Source organism: Melopsittacus undulatus, chromosome 7, assembly GCF_012275295.1.
Source record: "Melopsittacus undulatus isolate bMelUnd1 chromosome 7, bMelUnd1.mat.Z, whole genome shotgun sequence".
Classification (NCBI taxonomy): domain Eukaryota; kingdom Metazoa; phylum Chordata; class Aves; order Psittaciformes; family Psittaculidae; genus Melopsittacus; species Melopsittacus undulatus.
The window spans coordinates 11,424,123-11,437,318 of record NC_047533.1 but is presented as its reverse complement, the minus strand read 5'-3'; the positions used below and the strand labels follow the sequence as shown (position 1 = coordinate 11,437,318).

The following is a 13,196-nucleotide window of genomic DNA, read 5'->3' as shown; positions in this document are numbered from 1 at the left end:
TGTGATTGAGGCAGGACTGGAAGAATGCTGGGAATTCAGGAATTTAATCAAGCAGAACAAACACATACTTGCTCTATATGATAATGACATATATGCTGTTTGGATCAACAAATGCCAGACATAGAAAAAATGTGCAGGAAATCATTCTGAACTGCCTATCCATCTGGAACTGAAAGATTTAAACAGCTAAAATTCAAACATGCCAGGCATCTACCATATAGATAAAACTATTTATGGAGGTAAGATGTGAACACATTTGTGAACACCCTAATAGCATTGTACAGTGAATAAAACAGCCTGTGGGCAGTATGTGGCTGGCTGCCTTTTACCAGAGGAGACAAGCAACAGTTGTTCCCATGGTGCATTCTGGATGGGCAAAGCCATCAAGCAGAAGTGAGTTCAAAACCACCTTTCATGACAACAGAGTGGGAAAAAGGGCAGAAGAAGAGACCCTGCCTGCCTTCCTTCCTAACAGCGATGGTGACAGCTATATGGCCAAGCCCACCTTGCCCATGTTCCCTGTTGCCACAGCTATCTCTGATCATGGAGCCATGATGCAAGTCTGCACAAGACCTGAGAGATGCAGTACGGTGTGACATGCCAACCTGGAGCACACTGCTGCTGGCAGGAACACTGCCCTAAACAACTCACCATTAACTCATCCCTCATTTCTTAAAAATAATCCATAGCTTTCTAGGTGAATTTGAAAAGGGAACAGGAAGCTAACACAAAAACTGCTTTGAGGGTCCTTTGTATCACTGTTACATCTCCCTCCCTGGGGAAACAAGGAGAAACCCACTCATTCTTACGTTTTGGCACACCAATTTGCATCACAGTTGAACTCACTTCATAGGAACATGATGTTGTTTATTTTTCTAAATATTAAAAGGGAGATTAAGATGCATCTCCCTAATGTTCTGGCAAAAATTCTGTCAATGGATTGTACCCTGCTAACCCCTAGACTGAAATTAGCTCTTAGTGTTTAGTTTAGGCTTTAAAATATATATTTACATAGTCAAATGGATGTCCTTTGGTCAAGATCATATAATTCTTGAAAATGTAATCAATGATTAAATGTTTCTTGTCATAATACACCAGTCCCACTGGCTGTGAAGTCATGGATTGAAAACCAACACTGATAAAATAAACTGCCTCCAAGGGCTACAGATTCTCCTTTCTTCTTACAAATCAAAAGGGGGATTAGTCCTGGGAAACTTTCCAATCTTTTTTTTTCTTTTTTTCTGAGTATAACTTTCACTTGTTCCTCTTTAAGCAGGATGAATCCATTTAATGACTGCTATCCATATCCAAGTCTCCCATGCTTTACATAGCTACCAAAAGTCAAATATGAAGGAAACTAGCTTTCCCCCAATTTTAAACCATGTACATTTAATTAAGAACCTGCTCTAACACTGATTTTCTTCTACCAAGTTATACAGCAAAGTGAGCACTACAGATTTACAGCATCAGGTCCCTTTAAGGAAAACAGGCAAAGTTGACAGTCATATTAAACGACTAAATCTAGCAACATTTCCTACTCCAAAATAAACTATTTGTGTCTTTGTTTTTAGAAGAAAGTCTAAGTTTCAGAAGGAAATGCCAAGTGTTTTCTTCAGACCTATAATCCATTGGGCATGCCAAGACTCAGGAAGAAAAATAAAGTTTATAATTTTGCCAACTATTCAGAGTAACCACTGATTTGGACATGGGGCATGTTGAGGCCAGGCATCTATGACCTGAAGAACACATCTACCTGGCCTGGTTCTCTGTGCTCAAAAGATATTAAATGAAGAAAACAACGTGTGTTTGAGAAATGGAACAAAACAAGGCAAAAGATTTCGGAAGAATTCCCCAAGTAAGAAATTACTGACTTATAAGTATTTTACAAAAATATAACCAGATCATTATAGTAATTTCCACACCTTTAAAAAGAAAAACATAATTGTCCATTTCCAGATGTTACGAAGAGCCCAGCCAGTTCCCAGCTGCCCAGATCCTCCATTACCATTCCCCATGGTTTGCTCCAGCAATCGAAATGTTCTGTTGGATTCACATAGTTGATTTTTGCAAATGCATATGAGGAGCCTGAACTCAGCACAGTCCTCAGGCCTCTTAAACTGTGCCAGCCACCCAAAAGTTCTTGTGGAGTTATGTGGGTGGAGTAAAACAATGTTTTGCAAAACAGACTCCGAATGACAGTTCAACACAGTTACAGAGTACTGTGGGTTTATGCATCGTTTATTGCTTTTGATTTTAATGAAGAGATGAATAGTTTCAAAGGGATGGGAGTACTGAATGTTATAACTGATAAAAAAAGCAGCAGGGTCAGATCCAGTAAAGTACATGACTCCCTGGGTAGTTTCACACACACTTGAAGCCAGCACGGGAAGGCAGAGCTCTCAAGAAGGCATTTCCTCTCCTTCCCTGCCTTGTTCCTGTCCCTGCACTAACCTCTCCTTCATGCCAGCATAAGCATGTGTGTAGCCTCAGGTTGAACCAGACCAGGGATGTGACACTGGTTAGAACAAAACCAGCAAAAAAAACAAAAAAAGCAAATAATGCTTGTGCTAGCAGAAGGGAAGATGCAATCCATGATGAGCGAGAATGAGTAGCCTGGGGAGAGAAACAGGATGCTTTCTTTTATAGTCCATGCTGGCTTAAACACTATTTAAATTGCAGTTCCATAAACTAGAGTTTATAGACATATAAAGCATAGTCCTATGACCTCTTGCTTAGCTGAACTATGGGATTTCCTTGAATTAATTCTTGTTTGAACCAGAGCATATCTTTTAGCAAAATATTCCATTTTGATGAAATGCCAGCAATGGCATGCAGAGCTTACAAAGTTCTTCCATGAGTTCATAGCTTCAGTGCTCAAAACATGTGCTTTATTTCCACTTTGAAACAAACATTCAGCCATTGAACTTACTGTTGTAAGTCTAAAAGCTCATTCTCAGTCACTCCTTTTCTGCATCAAGATTAATGATAATGCCTCATTTAGGTAATTTGAATGCATATTTCTGGATCCTTCAAACACTTCTATGACTTTTCTTTGAAATGGCTAAATTTCACTTCCTTGAATGTAGACACTAGAAGTGGGTAAAATGTTTCAGCAACAACTGCACTGAGCTAAACCCTACCACTTAATAGACAGATCATATATGGATCTTGCTAATGGGTGGACCCTGTAATAGGATGTAGTGGATGTTGTTATATATCCCTAATAGGCTTTAAAACCAGAATGGCAGGTTCTGAAAGACACAAAGCTATGTACCTTGGGTCTTTTTATCCTTGGCCACATCTGGAGTCATAAACTAAACACACTTATGAAGGTGCTCTGGTATGGAGAAATTGCTATCCACAGGGTTAAAATCTCTCACCCATCAAAACAAAGGCGGAGGGTGATGAGTTTGAACTGTGTTGGGAACAGATCTTTGGCCATGCTAACTCATACATCATGTCTAGGAACCAATGGAGGAGACAAGTCAGCTGAGGCCAAATTCATGCCAAGGACCACTCCGTAATTTACCAGCACAAATAATTGACTTCTACGGTTCAGAAACATACTCAGCACTGCTTAATTTACTACTGGAGCTCAAGTTGTAGAGCTCCAACACTACCCACAATCCAGAAGGAAAGGATATGACAACCCTTCCCTGTGTTTACAAAGTTGTCCACAGAACGTCATTGGACTTCTTGAGGAAGCCGAATGTTTTTCTTAATAAATCTAGTTGAAAAGATTACAAGGAGAACATGCAGTATCAGATGAGAATTATTGAGGTTATTTTGAACTGTAAAATAAAGCTGTTTCTAAACATAGCAAATTGCAGGTTCTCATCTACTGATTTCATTTTGGGGGGCTTTGTTATATTTTGACCAGCTTTTGGAGCATGAAGCCTCCTTCCACAATATGTGAAATCAGTACTTGCTTCCTTCTCTCAGGAGTAAAGTAAAAATAGATATGGATCTTTAAGCATGTCCAAGCAGAAAGGAGGACAATCATTATTTTCAAGTTAATCTTCTTGGACTTGAATCCTGTGGCAGCATCTTGTTTAGTGGTTTCTTTACTGAAGGGCAAAACACTGCATCAAACGAGACCATAGATTTTTAGGACTGGAGAAGAAACAAATCATGAGAAATGCAGCTGCTCACAAAGTTGTATTTTTCTTCAACATACTCTGGTATTTTTCAAACAGCTAAACACTGAGGGTTCACATCAACAGTATTTCTGTCAGTGTCAAGTATAGGGGAGACAGTGGTCTTATAACCCTGATGTCACTTTCATATGGAAAGGTGTTTTAAGGAAATGTAAAAGTACTGCTAGAAAAAATACTGAGGAATAATCTTCACATAAGCTGTATAGAAAGGTCTCTGTACACACTGAATTATTTATATAGAATTCAGTTCCATAATCTTCACAGAGACAAGAGTGATTGTGCAACCAAAATGGTTTTAGATGGGAAGAAAAGGGGAAAGTGTATATACCTCTAATTGCAAAATGCAAACCAAACATTGGGAACCTTAATATTAAGCCTTTTGATGGATTTGGGTCATTTGACAGAGAAGCAGCATGCAGCGCCAGACATCTACAGATCTGTACTGTGGCCACCACTCCCTGATACAGTATGTTTCCATCAAAACTCATAAATAGCATTGTTGCCACAAATAAAATGAAGTAACCACTCTCAGCAGAAGTGAACCATGTAGCACATAATTTTGTGGCTGGATTCACCCGTGTGCACCCAAGATACTTCCAGTATGCCTTGTGCTAGATTTTACTGCTGAGCATGAAGGAAAGTGTTCAGGCTTTGGCTTCACCTTGTCTTTCTGTCTTGCTTCGATTTGTGGCTTGTCTTTAGCCCTTAAACCTATTTCACTCATTCTGTGCTTTCTGCAAGCAAGAACAACCTCCCTTGACACTGACCTTTTGATGACTGTATCCTCAGGAGAATGTTAGTTATTACCGCCTTCTTCTCCCTGACAGTAGAAGTTAGATATTCATGGTCCAGAAGTTCAAGAAACAAGCGCAGCTCAACTATTAACTCTTCCATGGCTGAAAGACAAAGAAAGATAATTACTTTTTCTAAAAAGCCCCATTAGAAAAAAAGACAGAATTAATTCTCATTTATTTGCATTTATAGTTATTTTCTAGTATTTCTTAAAAAATGTACGGTTCTCCCTGCTGGAAATGGACTATTCATTAGTAAACCCAAGATAATAGCCCATTAGTGAGCACTACTGGCATTAGTAGTGGTTAAATCAAAATTGGTGCAGAAAAGACAGTACTTTGACATACCACATCATCAAGCCAGCACTAGACAAAAGCGAGTGCAGGAGTCATGGCTATCTGCTTTTTTATCAGTGCCACTCGGGTTCCTCTCTCATTACCAAATAATTTGTAACTGCAGAACAGGTTTGGGAAAGCTTCTAGACACACAGATATTTTCCTAAATCTTCAGGGAAAGTCTCTCTTTGCCTCTTCTTACTGTTCTGTTTGCTGTGGTAAAAAAGAGCAGGTATTCCTTTTTTACAGTGATTTGTCTTTCTTATAATTTCCAAAGACAAGCTCCCAACCCATCGCATAACTTCTTACTACTCCCCAGATTCCTGATGATACACTTCATATTTCATCCTATTATTACAGATCTCGAGGATTTCCAAGCCATTCCTAGAAAAAAATTACATTCCTTCTCTGTATTCCAAATATTTTTCAAATTTTAGTCAACAGACTTTGTTGATATACAGCACATTTCTACTCTTTTTCCTTTCCAATTAGGCAAATTCTCACATTGTCTTAATAACGGCAGTAGCTCAGACCATTCTTATAAATACGATACCTATGCAGCAGGTTTATGAGAAGCTCATGGTGTTGAACCTCATTTTAATGCTTCTGTTTTATCATTATTCTGAGATTCTCTGGTCCCTTTTCTTACGTGGGCTTGTTAGTTTTGTTTGCATCTTGGATAGAACAGTTCACATTTCCATACTTTCTGCACCTGATGACATTATCCTCATAAAAAGATGAGGAGAAACATCCATTTAATTTCAAAGCCACACCTAGGATCAATGCTAGCCCTATCCTCATTCAAAATGCCTCTACTTAATTTTTTCTCTACTTAATCATACTTGTTTTGATAGTCTTTTCAAGGCCTAGCAGTGTGATCACTGCTAAGCCTCTTCAAACCTCAACAAATTACATTCTTTGCTGCTTACTCCCTTACCAGCTCTTCCCTACTCCTAAAACATTTCCTGATACAATTGTTTACACAAGTGAACCTGGAATTCTTTCGTTCATTCCCAAAAACATGTCTGATGTTTAAACAACCCTTGGTCAAGATATATTTGTTTTATCCTATACTTAAAGACAGCACCATGAAAGGAAACCTGTAGATGTCAGCTACACTCCTATGGGGGGATTCTGGCCCCTTCCTGTCCCCAGTGGATGAAGATTTTCCCATTTATTTGTGGATTGTACCTGCAAGCACACTCAGTTGCTCTGGGAAACCTAACATACTCCTACCAGGGCAGAGATGTGCCACCTTGTAATACCAGGGCATGATAACATCTTGACAAAGAAACCCCCGAAGAAGTACATTTGAGCTTTCTGAAAGACACCATTAATTTTTATGTATACACCCATCCTGCCCAAGGTTTTTCTCGGTGAATATGTTATTCTATTCAACTGAGCAGCAGCACTGCCATTATCTAAACTGACCACATTTTCAAGAAGTATGTTTCTTAAAGATTTTTAAAATACATAGGCAGAAAGAGGGTATCCAAAATGACAACAAAACTGTCAACATCACTTCATAATGTAGCTCATGAAACACAACCCACAGCTAAAGGTGATTTTTTGCCATCACACTTGTAGCTATCTAAGCTGTCTAGAAGTCTGTCAGAAAACCAAAGTATTTCACAACAACCCTACTACTTCAGCATTGTTCGCATTATGGAGTGACCACATATTTAGCTCCAGCAAACAGCTTTCTGAAGCAAAAAGCTATGGGTTCAGGTTTGCAAAGTGGTGAGTGATCACAAGGCTCAAGGAAATAAAAGAAGGAGGACTTTTAAGCAGAAAAACCCCATTTTTTTAAAAATTAAACCCTTTAGAAATTAGGTGTATATTTCAGTAAGTGTATAGCGGTCTCTTGGTTTTAAGTATGCTTTTAATATAAGATGTATTACTATTGTTATGAGTTTTAATTATGGAATTATTTATTATATTTATTGCAACATCTATTATAATACATGCATCTCAAAAGCTATTATTACCTAGAAAAAAAGCTATTATTACCATAGAATCTAGGCAGTCATTGTGAAATCTAATTAGTATATAGTACAAGAAATGTTTATTTTTCAAGTTGTTCTACAACCATATAAATTACTGTCAGTAATTGCATGCATTACTGCACTAAAATTCCTTTGAAATGCATGTTTTCTGGATTCTTTAAGGCAAGGGACTGCAAGTAGGCTGAAAGTGAGTTCTCCCTTCTCGTTTTAACTAAAGTATACCCTGTGCCACAATAGCTCCATTTCTTTGATGAGAACCTTCACTTCTGGGAAGGAAGAGAGAAAAAGATGAAAGCAGCAGATATCATTGAGGTGCACAGTGTAATAACTTTTCAGTTATTAAAAATTGTAAGATCCTTGTGCTTAGGAGTTTATAATCTAACATAAACATACAGATTGTAAAATAAGAAGCGAAAACAGCAATAGGGAGTTAGTTATAAGGTTAAGAGACAAGGAAGTGAGAGAAGAGGAGATAGGAAACCACTGCTGGAGAGACTTCTGGGAGCTGGCATCAGCCCAGATCTCTCCTGAGACTTCATCCCATAAATGTGTGGCCCTCCTCTATGTCTTTGGAGGAAATCTGCTTTGCAGCCACTGGTGACCACATCCCATTGACCTGCGATGACTAAGCCACCTAAGTTACTGGAACCAGTTTAACTGCCCCCAGCAGAGGATTTAAAAACAAGCCTTGGTTAGGACCTGTGATAGCAGTGAGAAAATGCTTAAAACATCTCAAAACCACTGCCTTCATAACACATTCACTGTAACTGCATTTACATTTGGCCTAGTGTTCAGCACTGTGGTTCAAGTATCTTATATCATAGAGAAATACAGAGCATGAGAAGACTTGCTCTTCCTGACATTGTAAGCTTGTAAGTATATGACACAGACTTCAAGCAAGCATTCATAAACACTAGTTTAAGACTTTAGTATGATAACAGAATAAAATGGTCAGCAGGTGTTGTCAAGTACTAGTTATGGACACTTAAACACTGCTTCTCTTATTTTTCCACCAGGATTAAACTGGGGCTGTATTTTCTTTTCTAGAGATCATAGCATCCATCACAAACATCAAAGTGTGAAGGGAGGGAATTATCAAACATGCAAAAATGAAGAAGGAAAACATTGTTCAGAGCTAGTGAGAAACATTCTTCAGGTTGGATGGAGTCTTGGGTGACATGGTTTACTGCTAGGTATCCCTTCCCATGGCAGGGAGGTTGGAACTGGATGATCTTGAGCTCCTTTCCAACCCAAATGGTTTAGTGTGAGGTGTCCCTGCCCATGGCAGGGGGTTGGAACTGGATGATCTTAAGGTCCTTTCCAACCCTAACTATTCTATGATTCTTCCCACGTATCTGAAAAGCACAGGTTGGAAGGGACCCTGAAGATCATCTCATTCCAATCCCCCTGCCACAGGCAGGGACACCTTCCACTAGACCAGGTTGCTCCAAGCCCTGTCCAACCTGGCCTTGAACACTGCCAGGCATGGAGCAGCCACAGTTTCTCTGGGCACCCTGTTCCAGTGTCTCACCACCCTCACAGTAAAGAATTTCTTCCTAATATCTAATCTAAGATTCCCCTGTTCCAGTTAAAGCCATTATCCATTGTCTTTTCACTACATGCCCTTGTAAAATGTTACTCTCCTCTCTGAAAATACTGCCATAGAGTGCATTCAAAGTATTTAAAAGAAGGAATTAAAAACTCTTTTTTTCTAAGACGGTAACAACTGAACTTGTACATACTCGGGGATAAAACAAGTTTGCCTGTTGTCAATCTTTGGCTTATTTTCTAAATTAAAGAATCTTCTTTTCTCCTTCCTAGAACTGAATGATGTGCTCACAAAAAGTAATGCATCTGAATAATAGAAAATCCACATAATGCATATTTTCAGTAAGCAATCATTACATCTGAAATGGAGACTAAAAATGAGAGGGTGATGCAAGTCCCAAAGAAAAACATACTCCTCCAGTGAGAGATTACCCTTGGAAATCTGACATCACCACAAAATAAGAATAATAATCAGAAGGCTCTCAAAAAGGGGCCAATTTATCTGACAGTTTTGGCTATATTCTCATTGCCAAAGGAATTACTTGTAAGTGGCAGGTGGTGAAAGGCAGGGTGGAGCCTAGGGATGGTAATCACAACAGTAAGCAGATTTTAGCTGGACTGAGGAGCAAAATCACATTCCACATTAAATGATGAGAAGTTCATCCTATGCTCAATAGGAATTATAGGCCCCTAATGGGCTGCTGCAATTGCCATGCACAAATAAAAAAACAATGATACATCCAGAAGGGTTTCCAAGATTGGCTCTCTAGAGTTTTAAAGTTTTTTCAAATGACAGCACATAAAAACTGCATATACAAGCCAGCAACAGAATACACCAAGGTAAAAATAATCAGAGGAAGGCAATTACATCACACTATAGTTTTTGTTCCAAACCAGAACTAAAACCAACTGGGACTGAAAGAGAATGATGATGCAATTATTCCAGATCTACATTTATGGGTACTAGCCTATAACCATTTTTTTAAGAATATAAAGTTTTCACTTCCAATTGATTTAAACAAACCCATAGGAACAATGCTATATCGCACACATGATTTCAGGGTTGCTTAAAGAAGAAAAGACAAGGATGAGATTATTGAAAGAATTGTGAGATTGGTTTTTTGGTCGCTCACAGCAGCTGCAGTATCTCTTAACCTTGCCATAGGACAAATGACCCAAAACTGTTTTCCAGTTGACTAATATATACTGAAGAAGTTTTAAAGAAAAAGAATTACAAATCCAGAAAGGATCACAAGAGGTATTTTTATTAATTGTTGTCTTATCCACACAATACAAACCCACACAATGTAAATACACTTCCATGCTTGCCTGTCAATTATAAATGCATGTAGAAAAATGTCAGTATGCAAATCTATCATAGAGATATGAATTAAAATTCATGTTCTAATTTTTAGATCTTCTTGATAAGTTCCTTGCACATTGCTGAATCAAATTTCAATGGGCTTATATCCTCTCTGTCTAGTTTGTCATTTACAGATGTTAAAAGCCAGAACAGACCACATCAATGAGATTCACCAGAAGAAACTACCTAATGTGACTTTCTGTAGAATACAGGCCAGAGACTTGCATCTAGCTACTCCTCTGTTAGTGGAAAGATTTGTATTTACCTAAAGCACATCTTCCAGGAAAGCAAAGAATCTATGTCAGCATTTTCAATGTTACCTTCATGGGGGAGGGAGATCCCATTTAACTTCCTGTAACAAATTTGATTTGAATATTGATGCAAATTGTCAAGTTATATATGAAAATCAGGTATTGAGAATAGGTGTACTTGAATCCAACTACAATGCAATAAAGCACACATACACACACACAAGCACTATATTTGGTAACAGCTAAAAGGTTCTCAAAGTTGATGTCTCAGCCTCAACGTTGCCCTTATGGTCATTCATTTAATATAGCACTGCAATAAAATACATACCTAAGCCTATAATAGAATTTATCCTCTGAAAATGTTCATGCTGCAGTTTTGTACTACATAAAGATGTCTTCTAACTCATAAACCACATGGGCCAATTTCAATACATATATGCTCTCACCTCTTAAAAATCTAAGCCTCCATATTCTATTAGCAGTATCAGGCCTTTCTTCAGAACAAACTTAAAGCTAGTGATGACTGCCTGGCTGAATGAATAAAAATAGCTCTGTTTTGAAATCTGATTAAAGCCTATTAAGATCCAAAGTGCAAAAACTTTTTGAAACTTACAAACTCACCCTGCCAAAAAAGCCCCACTGGCATTTGGGTACACAAGCAACAGTGGAGAAACCAGACATATGATTTAGTTTTGAATCAAAACCAGAGTGTGAACTGCATGTTTGTACCCATTTCTGTTGAAATAGTGTCATCATCCTTAGTTTTGGATGTCATCATTTGAATACTTCTTTAAAAAGCTCATAACAAAACACCACTGGGGAAACCACGTCTGTATTTCATAAAGATATAAATATCAGAGACACTACGAAGAATACAGAGCCTCAAGGAGACAGAAGTCTTAATGAAGAAATACACAAAATCACTTTGACTCACTTCCACTCAATCCTATAATGCAGTAACAAAAGTCCAGTAACTAATGAATAAATTCTTTTCATTACTATGTTACCATTATCCAGGGAAAAGATTTCACATAGAAATACATAAAATCTGGAAACAGACACTGATAGTGTATTTACCGCTAAGAAAAACTTTACTTTTCCCAGTATGTTACCAGGAACCAGATGAAGCCTGTATCAAAATCCTATCCACCAAGAAATGAAAAGGCTTGCTGTGCTGTTTGAAGAACACAGCATGAGAAGACAAGACTTTTCACTAGAAAAGTTTTCTCTTGGTTACACTGGCCCTTCTTTGCTCTAGTAATAATAGTGTACAAGGTGTGATGAACTCTACCTGTTAAGTACACTAAAAAACTGCTCCAGAAAGTACAGATTATCATCTTAGGGGTACATGGAATTATAGGAAAGAATGGTAAAATGTATGAAAAAGGAGTGAATCCTAAATAGTAGATGAAGCTCTGAAGCTAAAGTATTAGTATGGAGTAAGTAAAACACATGCAAGGATTGTCATTGGTGTTTTAGCATAAAAATAATGATTTTTAAGCCTCTCTAAAAATCACAATAATAATCTTCTGTTTAAAATCTGGAGCTCCCCAGGCCATCAAAAACTCTCTTTCCAGACGGCTTGGGGCAAGAGGGGCAAAACACAGCTACTATAAACTCCTCCTGTCTCATGCATATTTATGCTCAACCTCAGTGAGTGTCGAGGGATCATTTTGGCCACAGCCCACATGTATTCCTCTTTTTCTTTCTTCCCTCTGCTTCAGTTTTCAAGGAATTGGCTTCTACAAAACCAGCTTTCTAAAAAAACTGTCAGAGCTCAAATGCTGCTGTTGCAATACTTGAGTAATAAAACAAGAGGTGAGAAAGCATTAAGGAATGTTTGGACAAGAAAAAGCTGCCAAAAATCCTACTCAATCAGCTACAGACATACAATGAGTGACAGCAATGCAGGAGTGTAATCTGTTAGCATAAGGTAGATGGATAAAGAGTTTATCTTTTAAAGGCCAGTTCTTAAAGTTCTTAAGCACTACCACAGCCTTCAGAGAGAAATGCCTCCTGTTACCCAAGTTCACAAACTCATAACAGAAAAAATGGAAGAAGAAAAAGAAAAGAAAGGAAAAGGAAACAAGAAAGGAAAAAAAAGACATGAAAAAGATAAAAATGAGAAAAAAATAAAACCAAAAAACTAAAAGAGAAAAAAGATAAAAGCAAAAAGAAGAAAAATGAGAGATCTAAGAAAATAGAAATAAAAGAAACAAAAGAACAAAGAAGAAAATGCAAAGAGAAAAGCAAAATTGTGATACAGCATTTCTTTTTATTTAAGTACCAGTTATCTACACTGAGCTCATGTTAGCCAAAGAAAAAAACCCAAAAAAATCCAAAATATGGTAACTAACTACAGAAACTTATAGTGGACTTTATCTAGGTGCTTAAGGCTTTCTCTAAAAATATATTTTCCACATAAGGTTTCTTTTGTTCCCAAAATAAACACAACATACCTTGTAAAGCAAAGGAACATGGATTTCACTCCAACTGCATGCCCTGCAAGCGTCCCAACCTCCTGCCTCTGTGCTCACTGTGGGCATTCAGGTTGGGTTTTCTTTTCAGGCTCCCATTACCCTACTAGGGCAGAAAATGGAAACTTCTTGCATTTAACCATCTCCAAATGTATCAGCTGACATCATCTCGTCAGGACAAGACATTCCAGGTCTTGCTTGCTGGCTCCTGCATTAGCTCAACTCCTCCAGTACTCCAAACCACAAAAGATAAGCAGCCACTACAGA

General features: G+C 38.0%; 1 protein-coding gene across 2 annotated transcripts in view; it reads right to left on the bottom strand.

Annotated features, from left to right (window-relative positions):
• AFAP1 (actin filament associated protein 1) overlaps positions 1 to 13,196 on the bottom strand; it is a 117,217-nt gene that overhangs the window by 57,241 nt on the left and 46,780 nt on the right. The window contains exons 1-2 of one of the 2 annotated variants that reach the window (XM_031048412.2): positions 5,297 to 5,449; positions 4,925 to 5,053 (exon numbers count right to left, since the gene is read on the bottom strand). In XM_031048412.2, the coding sequence (XP_030904272.1) occupies positions 4,925 to 5,051 (127 nt within the window). In that variant the 5' untranslated portion in view covers positions 5,052 to 5,053; positions 5,297 to 5,449. Of the gene's footprint in view, positions 1 to 4,924; positions 5,054 to 5,296; positions 5,450 to 13,196 lie in introns of those variants that run through there. The other variant, XM_005148508.3, reaches the window with a different exon arrangement.